This window comes from Syngnathoides biaculeatus, chromosome 7 (assembly GCF_019802595.1).
Source record: "Syngnathoides biaculeatus isolate LvHL_M chromosome 7, ASM1980259v1, whole genome shotgun sequence".
NCBI lineage: Eukaryota > Metazoa > Chordata > Actinopteri > Syngnathiformes > Syngnathidae > Syngnathoides > Syngnathoides biaculeatus.
Window position 1 is genome coordinate 11,786,975 of NC_084646.1, and position 19,096 is coordinate 11,806,070.

General features: G+C 45.9%; 2 protein-coding genes across 2 annotated transcripts; one reads left to right on the forward strand and one right to left on the reverse strand.

Annotated features, from left to right (window-relative positions):
* Positions 1-113: 113 nt before the first annotated feature.
* Positions 114-6,187, reverse strand: wdr18 (WD repeat domain 18). Its single transcript, XM_061825694.1, has 10 exons — positions 5,444-6,187; positions 3,496-3,606; positions 3,277-3,410; positions 3,053-3,194; positions 2,834-2,977; positions 1,984-2,051; positions 1,784-1,908; positions 914-1,071; positions 495-563; positions 114-412 (listed from the first exon to the last, which is right to left on the reverse strand). The coding sequence occupies exons 1-10, from the start codon at positions 5,651-5,653 to the stop codon at positions 284-286; spliced, it is 1,290 nt and encodes a 429-aa protein (XP_061681678.1). The 5' UTR covers positions 5,654-6,187; the 3' UTR covers positions 114-283.
* Positions 6,188-6,395: 208 nt separating this feature from the next.
* Positions 6,396-18,515, forward strand: LOC133503770 (ELAV-like protein 1). The gene is made up of 8 exons (XM_061825695.1): positions 6,396-6,594; positions 8,265-8,341; positions 8,427-8,489; positions 8,554-8,722; positions 13,134-13,237; positions 13,579-13,732; positions 13,793-14,018; positions 17,979-18,515. Exons 2-8 carry the CDS (start codon positions 8,306-8,308, stop codon positions 18,292-18,294), a joined length of 1,068 nt encoding a protein of 355 aa, XP_061681679.1. The 5' UTR covers positions 6,396-6,594; positions 8,265-8,305; the 3' UTR covers positions 18,295-18,515.
* Positions 18,516-19,096: the final 581 nt, after the last annotated feature.

The window sequence follows — 19,096 nt, forward strand, 5'->3', positions numbered from 1 at the left end:
TGCTGACCCCTGACCTACTACAGACAAGGTCAACGCTGATACACGTTGTCAATATACTCCAACTCTCCAACCGTAGCAGGTACTTACTTAACCTCAATGGATTTTGTCCTAACCAGATGCTCAAGTCGGTTTTATTTCAGGGAATCGTGCTTGATGCTCAGTGGACAGGAAGAGATTAAAAAAAAAAAAAAATCATCATTACAAAAAAGACTTGAATGTTGTCATGTCAAAAACAAAAACAAACAAACAAAAAAAAAACACTACATTGTCGTTAAAAAAGTCTTTACGTGGGTTTTGTCAGCAGCTGACTTGAGAAGTCGTACAAATCCTTGTTGACCTTCTTCAGCGTTTGAACTTCTTCCTCCAACTCTACCACACGCACTTTGGTGTTCTCACCATCTCCAAAAAGCCACTTGGGGAAAAAGAGGGACAAACATCCGGTGAAAACCACATTCCGCATCCTGCTGCGATGTACGACCTCAACGGTCGCTCACCTTGTCCGTCACGGTGTTCATTAAGGAATTGAGCCTCTGGGCTTTCTGCAGATAGGCCGGCTCCTCCTCCTGCAAGTAGCAAAGTTAAAATGGCGGCTGGTCCGTATGGCCTACAAATAACGTCACATTTTCAAACTCATTTTACAGCGGCAGGCAGAAGGACTCATTTTGCCAACGCTAAGTGTGGTTTGGTAAACAATAGTGATGGCGCCCCTCTGTTGCCATCCATGTTGGGTTTTTTTTGGAAGCAATGTACATTAGCAGGGGAAGCTTAGCTTTCAACTACAAAGAAATACAAATCCACGCCCAAAATGGGTCCTTATAAACACAGTCCCACTATTGGATAAAAAGGGACGACGCTGAGTGGAAAGCCACCGCTGTCTTCGCTTTTCACGTTTTTGAGCCACACCCAACTTTACCTGAGCGTGGAGTCCGAGGCGGACGCACACGTCACCCGACTGGCCGGCGTCGCCCTCCAGCTGGTGGCGGCTGAACCGCGGCAGCGGGACGGAGGGGCGCGAGTCGGGCAGGAACATGTTGGCCGGAGCCACCGTGATCGTGGCATTGGTCACTGGGCCTGAACACGGCGCAGAAAGAAAGAGACTCCAGACAAATGTTCAAGTTGACATTGTCCAAAACCTCTGTCAACAAGTAATTACGGTCGTACCTCTACTTGTGAAAGATTCAGGTTACAAAAAGCCTCCTGGGGATATGTTTGTCTCTAGTTATGAAGAAATGCAGGATACGAAAGGGGAAAAATTGGCGTTGGATTCAACCGAATGTAAACATCCTGTACCGTCCGTATCTTTGTTTGAAAGCGGCCTCTCCCATCGGCTACCGCTGGGGGGCTTGGAAAGGGTTAGGCTATTTACATGTAAAATTCAATTCTACTTACAAATGTTTCTCGGAACGAAATGACTTCTGGAACGGATTGATTTTAAAATTTTGAAAAATTCAGCGGAAGTCCGAGAACACTTGCTTGTACGTTGCGACTTTGCAAGCTGTAATAATAATTACCATTTTCCTATTAGCCATTCTATTCTGTCTGATTCAGTGATACCCTTTTTTAAAAGGACTTCCTTACGTCGGCACCATCCTGAGACGTTTAGTCCTTCACATTCTCAGGCGGTCCCCAGCCCACCCAGCGAACTCTACCAGAATCGTTTAGCGGCTAACGACTGCCGCCCAATTCATTTTCCAAATGTTAACGTGACTACGTAATTGTTCGGTGACATCGAAGCGATTCCACATGAGAAATGAAGCTTTTGGTAGGAAGTTGCACAGCGTACCTTTGTGGGCAAAGCAACGGAGGCATTGCTTGCTTTGAATGTCCCAAAGTCGCACCGACTCGTCATGCGATCCTGACACCAGAAGTGTCCCGTCCGTGGAAACCGACAGGCAGGTCACCATCTTCCTGCGAGGAACGCGCATCCATCACCGTGGGAGAGTATCGCCAGACGACGCGACAACCTCTGGCCGAAGTGCTCACCTGTGACCTTTGAACATCTGCTTCCCGTCAGCGCCATCGCACGGGAACGATTTCTCGGCCGACGCGCCCTGCCACAAACGAACGAGCGCGGAAGGTGACATTTTACAGCCAATCGGGAAATCAACCAGGAGCCATGCGCGACAGCACTCTTCTCTCCGGGTCGGAGGCGATGAGTGAGACGTCGCTGTGCTTGATTTTTGATTTTATCTATTATCCCTGAGAGCAAGCTGTCGTTTTGATGAACTATTAACAAGCTAAAGTGTTGAAAATTACACTTCGAGCGCGAGGAACGGAGAAAAGTTCTGATCGCCGCGCGGAAAACGAGCGGCATTCCGTCGCCTCAAGACGTACAGTCGAGCAGTTTTTAGAAAATGACCGTTTAGCTGAGATGCATTTGAGTGGGCTTGTTGTAATGCTTCGTTGCAGCTGCAAAGGTACGCTTGCGTACAGATTTAAACAGAGCATCAACAAAGGTGTGCGCAGATTAAATGAAACAAAAAGGTCAAAAACATCCTTACGTTTGCAGAGTTGCTCAATATTGGCCAAAGTGCAGCTCGTGACGACTCGAGTCGAGGTGACTTTGCTGCACCGTGCGGCGCTCATAACCCAAAGAGTTGCTTGTGGGAGTGTGCCGCAATGTTTCTTAAGTTTGCAACTCTGGAAGGACATTTCATATCGCCCAAACCCCCAATGTCCACATTTGACTATTTTTCCCCAAATTGAGACTTTGGATCAGTTACTGTTCCAAATGATTGACCAATCTAAAGTGTTAAATGGCGATGCGAGGATTCTGCCAGACGGCGGCTAACATCGCGGAAGAGAAAGCGCTCCATTTAACTAAGCGACTGACCTGAGTGCTCAGAGAAACCTGGAAGATGTTCCCGTCGCTGCCGCCACAGAACAGGAAGTACTCACAGGGGTCAAGGGTCACAGCCATGATCTCCACATCAAAGAGAACCGAGAGGAGAAGCTCACCCGAAGACACCTCCCACAGCTACACGCGTACACACAGACGCTCAGTATGCATGTTCTGCAAAACAAACGGTGGAAATGATGACCTCCGTCTGACCTTCACAGTTTGGTCCAAGGAGGCGGTGGCGACACGGGCCTGCACCCCCATCATGCCACAGTGGAGGTCTGTGATTGGCAAGGAATGACGGGACAGGATGTGGCGAGGCTCGGGGGTGTGGCTTAACTCCACTTGGATCACACTGCAGAACGCACGCATGCACACGCGGGATTTGGACGAATTGTCGAGAGACACTTGAACATTGGATTGCAAAAGCTGACTACCTGCTGAGACTCCACACAAGAACCACACTGTCTTTCCCCCCAGAAACAAAATGGCTCCCATCATCAGTGAACTTGACGCAGGTGACGTCCTGGTAGTGGCGAGTGACCACGGACAGCAGCTTGCCTGTGGACACCTGGCCAAACGAGAGATCGGCGCGACGCTCGTCAACGTCGGAACGTAACCGACGACAAACGCGTGACAAGACGGCGGCGTTTCACCTCCCACAAATAAACGGCTTCTGCCACACCGGCCGCCAAGAAGATTCCGTCGGTGGAGGCGCTGACGCACGTGACCACGCCCGGACAAACGATCTTCTGCTGTAGCTGCTCCTAGTGATGGCGAGATGAAGCATCGATCCCAACTGTGCCGGCACACGGACCCGCCCACGCTTCATTCGGAATCATTTTTTCTACGGTGCCATTAGTGATGGCGATGCGGGAGGTTTACTTTGCTGATGGAACTGTTGAGGCTTTGCCACACTTTGCTTCCTGAGAGAGAAAAATCTCTCTATAGAAAACTGAGCAAGTCAAAGTACTCCCAAACAGGGGGGAAAATGTTATTTTTTTTTAAACAGTCAAAACAAATAACTAACAAAACCAAAGAGAAGATGCGTGGGTCGCCTCCATTGTGTTTCGCTGTGCCTTATATTTGAAATGACACCAGCACCAGCAAACCACTTCCGGAATCAGTCACGGAAGGCCTCGGATGTCATCATTCTCACAACCCCCCCTCAACACTAATCATGGTGAAGCGCCCACTCATTACTGGCACGCGCTTCGAAGCCAAAGGCACGTCTGGCATCATCGCAAGCTGCTTCGGTAGGCTGCCACCTCACAGGAAGTCACAAATGACGCATATTGAAGTTGTGGAAACAGTCGATTGGTTGGCCACATCCAATCCAACTGTGCCATCTGTGGAACTGTCGGATTGAGCGTCTATCAATTGGTCTTCCCTGGAGCGGGAGACAAGAATGTCAGATTTGCTCCACGGGTCACTCGTGAGACGATTTCAATTAACGATGTGCAAAGCGAAAGAGAGTTTGTGGGTCAAAGGTCACTCGTGGAGAGCCCTGGAAACCACCAAACTGGAAGGGGAAAAAAAAATTCTCGTCAATTTAACCTGCTCACAGGGTAGAACCTCCTTTAATAACAACCCTGACAATGAACGAATTTTGAAAAATTGAAAAATCTTTTTTGTTTTGAGACACTCAGTTTACAGATGCTGTGGGTGTGTCACTGAGAGCTCTGAAAATTCCGCCTCTCCTTTCAATCAAATGCACGAAGCCGCTTCCTTCTCTCCAGTGATTGCAGAGGAGCAGCCTCTGAGCCAGCATCATGACCATAAATTGCACCACCAGGACAGTTTTTGTCTGCGGCCCGCTAACGGCCAAAGCCACACGACGCTCTCCGGTGCCCCTGGAGGGAAGGAGAATAACGGCACCAAAGTTGTTGCGCTGGACCTCGAGGAGCTTCTCCGGCTCGGGGCCGCTGATCTGGTCCATCGCGCTTATGTGCCAGACGGCAAGACACGTCGCCCAAATGGCACAAAACACATTTCTATTTTCGAGAGGATGTCTTCTTCCAAGTTGTGGACATACTAAATGGCAAACTGCACACTATAACTGGTAGAACTGCAGGAAGTTATTTATGATCACCGAAATGCAATTCTCGCAAATGGCTACTGCCTGGAATAAGTTTACAAAACGGGCTAAAGCAGCTGGCCCACCAGCAAATCTGAAAAAAATTGAGGAGGTGAGTTTGAATCCGTAGCTCACCAATTCAGTACGATATTGTTCCCAGTCTTTGCACAAGTTGTCAGCACTTGTCTATAAAAAATCCCGAGTAGGCTGTACACACACACACACACACACACCAGAGCACATTCCTGGAAAACGGCTTGGATTTTATTCGACTGTTCCCGCCCCACCCACGTGATCTGTAGCGTCAAATAATAATAATAATAATCGTTTGCTGTTGATTTGTGCGCGCGTTGACGTTCAAATGCTTGTTGGCATCCCTTTCCCACACGGCTTCTCCTCACGAAGGTCGCGGGCGTGGTGAACCTTAACCCGGCAGACCAGAGGCTCGGTACACCACGGCCCGTGTGCGAGGAGAAGAGCGCAGATCCGAGCTGAGCGAACAATGCGATCGCGCCGTCCCTGCGTACCTTCCTGTGGATCTCCCACACGTTGATGAAGTTCTTGGCCAGCTGCGCAGACAGCAGGTACTGGCCGTTGAGGACGCAGAGCGTGCGGGCCGAGCTGTTGCCCCCCCGGTAGGAGAGCAGGCTGGAGCCGCTGTGCGCGTCGAACACGGACACGTTCCAAAGCTGCGAGCTCGCGTCGCTGCTCAACACAACCTCAAGGGGAGCCGACATCTTGGGTCCTATGGCGTAACTTCCGCCACCGGAGAATAGTCTTATTACGAATCTTTTTTGTGAACGAACTGAAGCGAATCGCTGTATGAAATGATTCGTTCTTGTGCTTGGCCGCCGGGCTGAAGGGAAACGGATCCGCCGCAGCGTTGTGTCGTCACTCACTCCGTTGTTTTTTCGACTCGCCAGCGATGTCAGTGACCAATGGGCAGCCAGCGCCGAGCAGGAAAAGGAGGGGCTCAAGCGAACCGAGTGATTCAGTGACGCGATTCGTTCACTGAATAGCCAAAGAGGGATTCGTTTGTGTGTGATCCGCTATGAGGCGAGATACACTACCACGACTACGACGAGTTATTCCTTTGCCAGAGGCAGGATGTGCTGTACTACGCAGTGAGCGTACTCGTGTGTGATTTCAACAGCAAGTCCTGACGTCCTCGCGCGTATCGTTTTCACGAGCACTCGTTTCGGCTCATTGAATAAAAGAAAACGGATTTCGAAATAGGTTTGCCGTCAATTTATTGTGCACCCGCAATTATTTGAGGCAAGTAACCATTTATATACTCGTAATGGCCCTCAGAGGCAAACCGTGACTACACCGTGGCCCGCAACAAAAACGAGTTTTAACATCCACGTGGTAAAACGGATGCTTATATCATAACGCCGAATCGCGATCAACACGTGGCTAATGACCAGATGGTGGCGGTAATGCAAGCAAAAGTCATTTCTGCTTCCTCAACAGCCAGGAGACAACGAAGAAGAACAAAAAAAGAAGAAGACAAAAAAAAAAAGAAAAACTGAATCGTTGCGCACAAAATTCGCCAGCGTGACTTTTAGGCTTTTGAGTGTTTTCGAAGTCAACCGCCATCCTGCGCTCGATTAGAATTGCTTGAGATACTTGTTGTAAATAATTTTCATACGACTCTGTCGTCTTTTGCTCGTCCCAGGTAAGAATTTGATGCTGCCTTTTTCCACCCTCGTTTTCTTTGTTTGCGCCACGGCTAACGTTAGCCGCTGCTATCGTCTTCGTCATCACGTGAAGCCGAACCTCTCTTGAGGTCAACTTTTGAAACGTACCCAAATGTCGTTGTTTTTTTTTTTTTCTCCGTCATTCTTCTGAATGTAACTCGTTGGTTAGAATTAAGCTGTATAACTTGGACCCTTCATCGACCAGTAGCGCTCAGGCTAATTTTAGAGGAAGCGTCAACATGGGCAAAATAATCATCTCGGGATGAAACGGGATGAAAAGCGCGTGTCGCGATCAAACTTTTAGATAATATTGCAAATACGACAGCATTTCAAGGAAATTTACTGTATCCCCCCCGCCTTTCTCTCCAAAAGAAAAAACAACAACAACTCAGTAGCCTACAGAAGATACATTTAACTTGTGTTTTCGCCTCTCTTACACTTCTGTACGTTGCCTCGGGTCACTCGAACACATCCTTGTAGAGGTCAGCTCACAGGGGATAGAGCTTGTTCCTTTGCTTGTACATCTCTGGTATAACCTCTCCCGAAATTTTAGGCATGCCCCCTAACTCGTAAAACTCCCCTTAAAATCCATTTTTCCCCTTATGGTTTTTAACTCAACACGAGACTTTGCTCTGTTTTCGTGTTTTATATTTTAATATTGCTATTAAGCCAGTGTTTTCATCTATTTGTTTTTTTTTTTTTTGTATGTAGTCTGGAGTGTTCCCTTGGAGAGTTCACACATTATTTCATCTCTTTCATCTTTCATCGTGGAAGTTTCAACATTGCAGGACTTTTAGAGCATTTTATCATATTTTTGGGGTGAAATTAATTCTTCCTAGCCTAAAATATTAAAAGTCATGTCATTATCCAAGCCACTTAGCCTGACAAGGGTTGCGGGAAAGCTGGAGCCTATCCCAGGACTACGCCCTGAACTTGTCGCCGGTCAGTCGCAGGGCAGATATCGACGCCATCACTGAGCGGGAATCGATCCCACGCTGCCTGCACCGAAGGCAGGCGTGTGTACCGCTACACCATCAGTGACAAATGTTAAAAGAAAAAAATGTACATTGTGTATAATAGTGGAGAAAGTAAATGAGTCTGGCCAGCATCATTCACTTTTTAAAATGGGTATAAATAATCAGATGTGGTCGCCATGTCATGAATTTCACCTGTTGCAGTCGTGGCCCAGAACCCAACCCGTGTTAAATGAAGGAATACTATCTAGAACTTTGTGTGCAGCTCTGGTTTTAAAATTCTCTATCACTGAAGTTGAGTTGGTTAGTGTTGCTGTTCAATTTGAGGTCTGAGATGAGTCCATATTTTCTGCATTCTCAGTTTACATGGCAATTATCTTTTTTTTTTTTTTTAACATCCACACATCTGGAGTAACTAGCTAGTCTTTTGTTAGTTTGTGTGTTAAAATGTCCTCTTCTGCGAAAAATGTGTGGATTTATTACAATGTTTTACATTCTTTTCTGTCTGATTCAATTCTTATCAATTTTGTTTCGTGATCAAAAATTGAAACTTGAAATGCGAATCATAACCATCACAACAAATTGTGCACGCTTATTTGTGTATTTAATATTTTAGTTTGAATTGTGTTACGGTCAAGTGAGTGCACTGTTGTTCAGTCATGTCAATTTTGCAGGGACGGACGAACGGACAGACAGACCTCTCTCACTCAATCACATGGCGCAAAGACGAGGACACGTAAGGTACTTGAAGGTGAGAGAAGCCTCTGAACAAGTCGAAAGTTGGATGGAACGCGTCTCGCTTCAGCGTCCTAAATAAACCGAGGCCTGTGTTTCAGGTGTGCGAGGTGCAGGCATCCCAGAACGATATCAGAGACGCTCAAGGAGCCAGCGGCGCAAAGGTGACTTTGCACAATAGGAGCTGGCCTTAATGAGGTTGACGACTTTCTCGTGCCTTTTTTGCAGGAGATGTACGACAACGGCTATGGCGAGCACGCCGCGGGCGACGACAATGCCAAAACCAACCTGATCGTCAATTACTTGCCGCAGAGCATGAACCAGGATGAGCTCCGCAACCTGTTCAGCAACGTCGGGGAGGTGGAGTCAGCAAAGCTGATTCGAGACAAAGTGGCAGGTATGTTCGCACGTTTGCTTGTGAATGATCAAATTGAAAGTGTTCAAACGAGTGCAGCAAAGTCGCTTAAGAAGGGCGTCGTCTTAGCATGTTAGCAGCTGACGACGACGACGGAGGTGAAGAGGACGATGATGATGATGAGGAGGAGGAGGAGGAGTAGTAGTAGTAGTACAGGGGGTCCTCGTTTGACGACAGACTTCTGTTCCGACGGTGGTGAAGGAACCCCAATTTGTGTGACGAAACGCGGCCTTTAATGGCCGCCGCACACTGTGCGACGTGGTCCAACCCGGTCGGACTGAAACGTCTCCTAAAAATAAATTGCTGCAGCACCACCGCACATAGGGCGACTGTATACATGGAGGCCTGTGTCGGCGTTTGATGTGCTAAGTAAAATGAGGAGAGAGAGGGGAAAAAAAACCCCCAAGAAATGCTGACTATGAGTTGGTCATTTGTCGCCGAGTATTTGGAGTAGACTTTATCGCCGTGATCGGAATCGACCAATAATTGGCATTTTATGCTGATCGCAGTATGTCTGTACCCAAAAGCCAGTTTATTTTTATATAGTAGTATATTATTTATTTCGTGTCTTTTGGCATAGTACTGTAAACTAGTGATGGATAATAGCGATGCAACTTGGATGCATCGGCGCGTGCGTCGAGCCCGTTAAGCGAACCACTTTCAGAAAATGTCACGTGACCGACACCGCTGCCAAAGTGCGTGGATCAGCTAGCGACACATCTGCTTTCGTGCCGTATGGGGGAGGAGAATCTGATTGTTGTGCTGTTTTTGGATCCATATTTTCACTTTGTGTCAGTTTGTGGATGCAATGGAGCAGTCAAGAAAGATTTTTTTTTTTTTTATATATATATACGTGCAAGTTTTAATTTCCTCTTTTAAGCTTGTAGCTTTTTGAAGGATATGCACCGGAACACAAAGTAACTTTTCCCTAACCTTATGGCACCTGTGTTTGTTAACCAGCTAACCTAACCCACCATAGCAATGTTATGTCGCAATGAACTGGGACAAAATTTACATGGCGTCTCACAGTACCCCAAACAATAACCTTGTGCCTCATCGGCGGGTAGGGAAAGGAATCCAAGTTTTATTGCGTTTTGGTCCATTCATTTAAAAAAAAGAATGAATGACTGAAGTGTGAAGCGACTTTTTTTTGTGCTAACATGCTGAGTTCCGGTGCTTATCCTTCAAAATTAAAGTTTACAAGTTTAAAACAGAAAGTCAAGTCAAAACATGCACATGCAGTTTAAGCTTTTGACACTCCCACATGGCTATTTTAACAATGCTACATTTAACGTTTAACTGAAACATTCATGAATATTAAGTCCCTTCCACACACATTGGCTTTAATTAATAGGTTTGATATTGATACTGGTGATAAAGAACCCTGACCCAACGGTTTCTCTTTTCTGCTGGCTCCAAAGAAAAATAGATCATCATAGTTCATAATTTGAACACCCTTTATTTAAACCAGACACACAAAAAAAAAGACCCCCGCCTCCCCAAACAGAAATTGAGAATAGTTTGGAACCAGAATCAGTAACAGAATCGCTCAAATTCAAATGATGCAATTTTGACTTCAACTACTTTTTAGTCTGCAGGTGTGTCTCATCGCGTGCACCACACTGCCCCCCGGAGGTGACGATGTGCACACCTGTTACTTTACGTAACCCATTTGTTCATCATAAATTGCTCTGTTTTAGTAGTTACTTTTGCCAATCTTTTCTTACGTTTCACAGTAAAAAAATAAGTAAAGTGGGAATTGCGATTGCCGAAATTGGATCGGACCCGTGTCAGTGTCAAGCAAAACTCAAGGCTGTTAAAATGTATCTTATCAGAAGTGAAAAATTTGGATTGGGGCATCCCGAGAAAGTGAATATTTCTCCATCTGAACGTATGCAGCGTTCTCGCATACGTTTCGCCGTTTCAGCCACAAGCGTATTCTAAAGTAAGTAAGTACGGTTAAATATTGATTTGAAAGAGTAATTCATGCTTTGTATATTATTTATATGGCTTGAGGCAGCGTGGCTCGTCTAAAAACCTGAAATATATTTATTTTCATCTTAAAAATTTGCCATAAGTCACAACGCTGTATACCTAACAGTGTGACAAATTTAGAATCAAGGCAAAAGCAGTCGCTGACTGATTGGACACTCATGTAAATGTCCATCCATCCATTGTCTTAGCCGCTTATCCTCACGAGGGTTGCGGTGAGTGCCTGAGACAGACAACAGCCGCGCTCACAATCAGACCGACGGGGCAATTAAGAGCGTCCAATTAACGTTGCATGTTTTTGGGATGTGGGAGGAAACCGCAGTGGCAACCCAGCGAAAAGCCACGCAGGCACGTGGAGAACGTGAAAACTCCACACCGGCGGGTCCGGGATTGAACCCGGGACCTCAGAACTGTGAGGCCAACGCTTTCCTGCTGATCCACCATCCCGCCCTCATGTAAATATTTGTTTTTGAATTAACTGTGACATTGGAACCAGCGAATAAGGCCGGCGCTGTGCGTTTTTGCTTGGGGCATTATGTTTTTAATTCTGACCTTGTGGGGGGGGGTCCAAAGTTTGGTTAAATCACAACATTGTTTTATTGAATGCAGTCTCTTGTTTTGAAATTATGTCTATTATATCATAAATAAATGTTCCACGTGAAGTTAAAACAAATTCTAGTCATCAAATGAACTGTCAAATAATCTCAATAAAATTCAAATGTAGTACTTGGGGGGGGGTGGGACCCAACTTTCAGCTCAATAATAAATCCTTTAATTAATTCTATAAAACCTTCTATAAAAATAAATTAAAATATATGTGGCCTGTACTATGATAATCACAAAAGAAAGTTGTCGGGACACTTGCTACATTTCATCTGTGCAGAACACAAAAAGTCATAATCTTTGAAGACAAATTTCCCAAAAATGATCATGATAAAAAAAAAAAAAAAGTTTTACGCGACTGAACGCAATGACAATAAGGGCCCCCCTGGAGCTGCAAGACTGCTTGGGTCCCTCCCCTCTTGATCAAATATGCATTCCCGGCTCACCGTTCGCAATCTCCGCTTCTCACGTATTTTGCTCTCCGATTTGGTTGGTTGATTTTATTATTTCCCCCCCCCCCCCCAATGTTTTTCAATTAGTGGTAGTTGAAGGAGTTAGCGTGCGTATTTTCCGGACGACAGTGTTTTTTGTTAATAAGCCGCACGCCTATATTGGTGCTGGCCTGCTACTTCAAGCGTGAGCCTTTAAGTGATCGGGACTCCTTGGGGGCCTCCTCGCGAGCTCACAGCGACCTCGTTAACTCCGCTAAACTGGTAAACGCCGCCGACCGCGAGACACCTACGGCTGTTTTATTTTTTAAGTTTTTTTTTTTTTCCCCACACAATTATTTCAGTGCCGCCACATTTGCGAGCTTTTATTGTATTCGGCGCAGGACTTTTGTCTCATGTCAAAGTGGAGCTGGAGGAGTGTAATTTTTCTGAATTCTGCACATGTTTTGCCTTTGACTTCGAGCCCAATTGTCTCAAAATTGCAATTGTGTGTGCGTGCACTGGACAATACTGCTAACTGCAAACAAAGGTTGCTTGCTTAATTCTCATTTTCGTTTTGCTCATCACCAATATTCTTGTGCAAAGTTTTTAACTTTATGAAGCGATCAAAGATAAGAAATGTCTGAAAGTAGTAAGCGGCCCCCGCCCACCATGTTTACTCCGCCCTCGGTAAGCCGAAAAGGTGGCGCTGCACTGTCGTGAAGCGAGGACGCCCTGGAAACCCGAGTGACGAGAGGTGTGTGGACTCTCTGGTGATGAAATATTTGATTTTCAGAAATGTCAACACATTTATTTGTATTTTTTCTTTTTTTTTTTTTTTCAACAGCTCTGCCTCTGTGTTTTTTCTTTTTCTCTTGTACACAGAGTCCATTCGTTCCCTATACGATGTGAATTGTTTTTTTGTTTTCACTGATGACGTTGATGTCATTGTTTTGGGAACTATTGTTGCACTTTGTTTGTTTGAATGTTGCTTTTCATGCTGTTCATGAAGCTCATGTTATGACACCAGTTCACACCATACACGGCTACTTTTTCAAAATTGGGGGCAGGGTTAGATTATTTTTTTTGGGGGGGGGGGATCGAATTTGCCCTTTGGAGGAAGCACAATATTTATGCCGTTGCTGTCGTCAGAGTTGCCTTTGCCACTGTATATTATTAATCAGTGTAAGCGTAATAATGATGATAATCATGACCTGAACGTTTTGTTTGAAGTTTTGTTAGCGTTTTTTTTTAATCACAGCAGGTGAAAGGTCATTTGGCTTTAGGAAGCATTTGTACACTGTGCACTTTTGTTGACCTCTGTCATTTTGTTGTTGTTTTTGTTTTGTTGTTTTGCTTTGTGTTTCTAGGCAACAGTTTAGGTTACGGCTTTGTTAACTTTGTTAACGCTAGTGATGCCGAGAGGGCAATCAGTTCCCTCAACGGCCTGAGGCTTCAGTCTAAAACCATCAAGGTAAAGTTCCACTTTCACTTGCTGCTCTGTAGGGGGCGCTCTTTCTCAAGCATCCACCAGGTACTCAACATTGTTTTTGTTTTCCAAAAGAACTTGTCATTCCTACTGTGCCTGACTTTTATTTTTAGATGATGATTCTTTGATTTCATCAAGTATTAATGTCTTTTATTTACTTTACAAACCTGGCTGTTTTAAGCTTTTGTTTTGATGTAATGTGACATTGCCCAAATGCTCAATGATTTTTTTTTTTTGCCAGTGAACGTGTCAACAAATCTTTTGTATAATGTTGTAGAACCTGTAGTTGTGTGGAGTTGTTAAAGTTTTGAAGCCTTTTCTCATAGGTGTCGTACGCACGCCCCAGCTCGGACACCATCAAAGATGCTAATCTGTATATTAGCGGCCTGCCTCGCACCATCAGCCAGCAGGACCTGGAAGACATGTTTGCCCGTTACGGACACATCATCAATTCCCGCGTGCTGGTGGACCAGGCGTCAGGTACGCTTGCATGATTGCGCCGGTGGTCTCTCTGTGTCACACACACGCTTGGCCTTTTAGGTTTGTCGAGGGGCGTGGCCTTCATCAGATTTGACAAGCGGGCCGAGGCCGAGGATGCCATCAAAGAGCTCAATGGGCACACGCCCCCCGGCAGTTCTGAGCCGATCACGGTGAAGTTTGCCGCCAATCCCAACCAGGCCAGGAACTCTCAGTTGATGTCTCAAATGTACCATGGCCAACCGCGGCGCTTTGCTGGACCCGTCCATCACCAGGCGCAGAGGTTCAGGTACATGCTACGCATATAAATTCCCCTCTGCTCATGAAAGAGAACCCCACAGGAGTCACTGAAATAAGTTGAAACTGACAAAAGTCATCCTCCATGAAAACAGACCCAAAATTGGCTCTTCCGTCTGTTGAGGAGGTGCTGCCAACAAGGCGCAGATGGTTCCGCTACCCGTTCGGATACACAATGATGTCATTCCACTTTTTAATCAATTATAAGACCAGGACATTACATGACCAAGTGCCTGGTTCAGAATCAGCTTTATTGGTCAAGTATGTTAACAACTCACAAGGCGGTCTTTCTCAAGCATCCACCAGCTCCAACAACTCTTACAACTCCAGTAGTTGGAGCCGTCCTAGTACGACAGCAGAGGGACAATCAATTGACAGAACATTTTTTTTAAAACTCCTAGTTGTGCAAAGGATGTGGAGTCTTCTACTGTCAATTGTTGTTCAATTGTCCATTCGAGTGATAGTCCAGTGCAATGACCACTGTCCAAAGGCTGTCAAGACTTCAAGCAGTTTAAGTGACTAGTCGTGCGATAGTCTGGGACCATGTGGATTGTGCAAATGTTGCAGGTATTCCTCAATCCAATGTGCACGTGGTGCAGATCCTACTCAGGTACGAGAGGCTAGTATTGGTCAACATCAGACAGATTTTTGGTCTTGGCCTGGTGGAAAGGGTGGAGTCTGATTTGATGCTGTGCGGATAGGTACACAGGAAACAAGTGAAAGAATCAGCTTTATTGGCAAATGTGTAAAAACACACAAGGAATTTTTCTCCGGCACTCGGTGCTGCCCTGTAGAAGCACACAGGTGGATTATATTTTGTGCAGACGATGTAATCAGAAGGAGGTTACTGATTGTAAGGTAGTGGAGGTGGAGAGTGTAGCTCGACAGCATAGGATGGTAGTTTGTAGGATGACTCTGGTAGCGGGTAGGAAGATTAAAGAAGACAAAGGTAGAGCAGAGAATCAGGTGGTGGGAGTTGAGAAAGGAAGAATGTTGTTGAGTGGCCTTTTGAAAAGAGGTGAGGCAGGCTCTAGATGGACAGGAAGAGGTCCCGGAAGACTGGATTACTACTGCCAAGGAGCTCAGAGAGGCAGGCAAGAGAGTACTTGGGGTGCCTTCTGGTAGGAAAGGGGAGAAGGAGACTTGGTGGTGCAGGTCAAGGAAAGAGATTAGCAAAGAAATGGGACACGGAGAGGAGGAAGGAATACATTGAGATGCGACGTAGGGCAAAAGTAGAGGTGGCGAAGGCTAGACAAAAGGCATATGACGACATGTCCACCAGGTTCGATACGAAAGAAGGAAAGGATCTCTACAGGTTGGCCAGACAGAGTGATAGAGATGGGAAGCATATGCAGCAAGTAAAGGTGATTAAGGATAGTGATAGAAATATGTTGACTGGTGCCAGTAGTGTGCTCAGTAGATGGAAAGAGTACTATGAGAAGTTAATGAATGATGAAAATGGGAGAGAAGGCAGAGGAGAAGAGGCAAGCGTGAATGACCAGGAAGTCGCATTGATTAGTAAGGAGCGAAGTTAGAAAGCCACTGAACAGAATGGAAAAATGGAAAGACAGTTGGTCCTGATAACATATCAGTGAAGGTATGGAAGCAATTTGGAGAGGTGGCTGTGTAGTTTTTGACCAACCTATTCAATAGAATACTAGCGGGTGAGAAGATCCCACAAGAATGGAGGAAAACTGTGCTAGTCCCTATTTTTAAGAACATAGGTGACGTTTAGAGCTGTGGAAACTATAGAGGAATAAAGATGAGCCACACAATGACGTTATGGGAAAGAGTAGTGGAGGCTAGACTCAGGACAGAAGTATGTATCTGCGAGCAACAGTATGGTTTATGGTAGAAAGAGTACCACGGATGCATTATTTGCCTTGAGGATGCTCGTGGAAAAGTACAGAGAAGGTCAGAAGGAGCTACATTGTGTCTTTTGTAGACCTAGAGAAAGCCTACAAGAGAGTACTAAGAGAGGAACTGTGGTACTGCATGCGCAAGTCTTGTGTGGCGGAGAAATATGTTAGAATAGTGCAGGACATGTACGAGGACAGCAGAACAGCGGTGAGATGTGCCTTTGGTGTATGAGAAGAATTTAAGGTGGAGGTGGGACTGCATCAGGGATCTGCGCTGAGCCCCTTCCTGTTTGGGTTAGTAATGGATGAGCTGACAGATGAGGTTAGACTGGAATCCCCTTGAACTATGATGTTCGCAGATGATATTGTGATCTGCTTTGAAGGCAGGGAGCAGGCGGAGGAACAATTAGAAAGATGGAGGCAAACACTGGAAAGGAGAGGAAAGAAGATTAGCCGAAGTAAAACAGAATATATGTGCGTGAATGTGAGGGGCGGAGGAGGAGGAGTGAAGCTCCAGGGAGGATAGTGAGGGTGGATGACTTCAAATACTTGGGGCCAACAATAGAGACCAATGGAGAGTGTGGTAAAGAAGTGAAGAAACGGGTCCAAGCAGGGTGAAACACTTGGCGGAAGGTGTCTGGTGTTCTATGCGACATAAGAGTCTCCGCTAGGATGAAGGGCAAAGTGTATAAAACAGTGGTGAGGCCGGCCATGATGTACGGATTAGAGACGGTGGCACTCAAGAAACAACACGAAGCAGAACTCGTGGTAGCAGAAATGAAGATGCTGAGGTTCTCGATTGGAGTGAACAGGTTGGGTAGGATTAGAAATGAGCTCATTAGAGGGTCAGCCAAAGTTGGATGTTTTGGAGACGAGGTTAGAGAGAGCAGACTTTGATGGTTTGGACCTGTTCAGAGGCGAGAGAGCGAGTATGTTGGTAGAAGGGTGCTGAGGATGGAGCTGCCAGGCAAAGGATCGAGAGGAAGACCAAAGAAAAGCTTGGATGGATGTTGTGAGGGAGGACACGAGGACAGTGGGTGTTAGAGAGGAAGATGCACGAAATACTTAGATTGAAAAAGATGACACGCTGTGGCAACCCCCAACGGGTCAAGCCGATAGGAAAAGAAGAACTTGGTGCTGCCCTGGTCCGACATTCACAATAAAGAATAACAAAGTAACAAGAACAAGAGACATTTCTGTTTATAGGAAGTATTCCTCGTAAGAGTCACAGATGTGCAAGATGTAAATTCTTCTTCATTTAGAACAGGTGGGAGATAAGAGTGTGTCAACGTTCCACGTTGTTACGCTTCTACAAAGTGCCTTTACCCATTTGTGGTTCCCGTTCTAAACCAGTGCAATGACAATTGACCCCTAGTTTGCGTTGCGTGCCAGTCATCAATAGTGTGTACAGTGGTGCCAACAATCCGTTCAGCGGTTTTGATTGTCCGTTACAGTCGCAGTTTGTCCTTTTTTTGTGGCCGCCCCAAACCAGACTGTCTTGGAGGTACATAGTACTGATTGGATGTGTAACTGTCTCAGCAGCTCTGTTGGGCCGTGCTTCCTCAAGCCACAAGAAGTACATCCTTTGCTGGGCTTTTTTGAGAATGTTCGTCTCCCACTTAAGGTCCTCTGAGACTGTAATTCCTAAGAACTTGGAGGCCTTAACGGTTGACATGAGACAGTTGGACAGGGTAAGGGGCGGTTATGGTGAAGGATGCCTCCTCAAGTCCACAGTCATCTCTACAGTCTTTACCCCAGCTTGTGTTGACCGCACCAAAACGCCAGTCTCGCCACTTCCCGTCGATACGGAGACTCGTCGCAGTCTCAGGTTTCCGAGAGCCAGAATTTTTGCTGGTTGATGGATGATCACATACTTGTTTCACTCTATAAAATACGAAGTGGTACAATGATTTTGTTGAATTTCTTTGTAAATGTTGTCCCTCTGTTGAAATGTGGCTATGATATATAAAAATCCCAACAAAAATCTGACACAGAGCTCCAAAGTTTGCAAGTCTGAGATCTTGACAATGTATCAATCGGATCTTTCGCCTACTATACAAGATTATGTGGCTGATGGCTGTTTTCTTCTTCAGATTCTCTCCAATGAGCGTGGAGCACATGGGTGGGGGCGGGGGTGCTTCCGGAGCCTCCTCGGGTTGGTGCATCTTTATCTACAACCTGGGCCAGGAGGCGGACGAGGCCATGCTCTGGCAGCTCTTTGGGCCTTTCGGTGCTGTCAGCAATGTGAAGGTGATCCGAGACTTCAACAGCAACAAGTGCAAAGGCTTTGGGTTCGTCACCATGAACAACTATGAGGAGGCTGCCATGGCCATACACAACCTTCATGGCTACAGGCTTGGAGATAAAGTCCTCCAGGTGTCCTTTAAGACCAGCAAAGGACACAAGTAGACCGCCTGGTGCAAGGTCGCTATTTTTTTTTGTTGTCCACCTCATAAGTACCTCCTATATAATTGTCAGCAGACACTAGTTTTTGCTGTCCCGATGGGTGTGTGTGGGGGGGGAATACTTGAGTTGAACTTGTCACAAGGTCAGATCCTTCCCATACTCTACAAATTTGCTTGTTTGATCTGAAATTGCTAAAACGAAATAAAAACCCACCCAAAAAGTAACTGGTGCAGCTCAGTTGATGATAGAAAAACAGAATTCCTGTATTATAAGTTTTCCACCTTCCCTCTGCTTGAGAGTTAAGGACACCTGCGTGGCACCGGGCTACGAAGCGTCCAGCGGGTGCCAGATGCAGCTCTTAGGGCACTAGGGAACCAGATTCCACTAATTTGCACTCACACTTTAGGAGTTGGTAACTGTTATATCTGCGCACACGAGTGAATGACATAAAAGCGATTTATCCTTTACATAAACACATTTCCGTTTGGTTGAAATTAGGACAGTGACAATTGACCCCTCCGTATAGGGCACTTAACCACGCCTCCCGAAGTGACGTCACGCCAGGTGCGCTGACGTAAGACAAACTATTCATAAAAAATGGCCAACACAATACAATACATTGTTAACTGAGACAGACGCCATGCTTCTGATTTCATTCAATCATTCACACGTAGCAATGCTATGCTAGCGGAGAACGTCTCATTCATTTATACGAGACGTGTATTAAAAATCAAATTTAGGGCATATCTTTGTGCAAACACAGTCTGGTTAAGCTTCGGCCCCGAGCCGGCAAGAAAGCGACACG

Excerpts from the sequence above, each read along its gene's own strand:
- wdr18 (XM_061825694.1), bottom strand. The coding sequence starts at position 5,653 with ATGTCGGCTCCCCTTGAGGTTGTGTTGAGCAGCGACGCGAGCTCGCAG. Across the intron at positions 3,411-3,495 it reads AAGCCGTTTATTTGTGGGAG|GTGTCCACAGGCAAGCTGCT; the intron begins GTGAAACGCCGC and ends TCGTTTGGCCAG. Across the intron at positions 564-913 it reads GCCTCGGACTCCACGCTCAG|GAGGAGGAGCCGGCCTATCT; the intron begins GTAAAGTTGGGT and ends TGCTACTTGCAG.
- LOC133503770 (XM_061825695.1), top strand. The coding sequence starts at position 8,306 with ATGGCGCAAAGACGAGGACACGTAAGGTACTTGAAG. Across the intron at positions 8,342-8,426 it reads GACACGTAAGGTACTTGAAG|GTGTGCGAGGTGCAGGCATC; the intron begins GTGAGAGAAGCC and ends CCTGTGTTTCAG. Across the intron at positions 14,019-17,978 it reads CACCAGGCGCAGAGGTTCAG|ATTCTCTCCAATGAGCGTGG; the intron begins GTACATGCTACG and ends TTTCTTCTTCAG.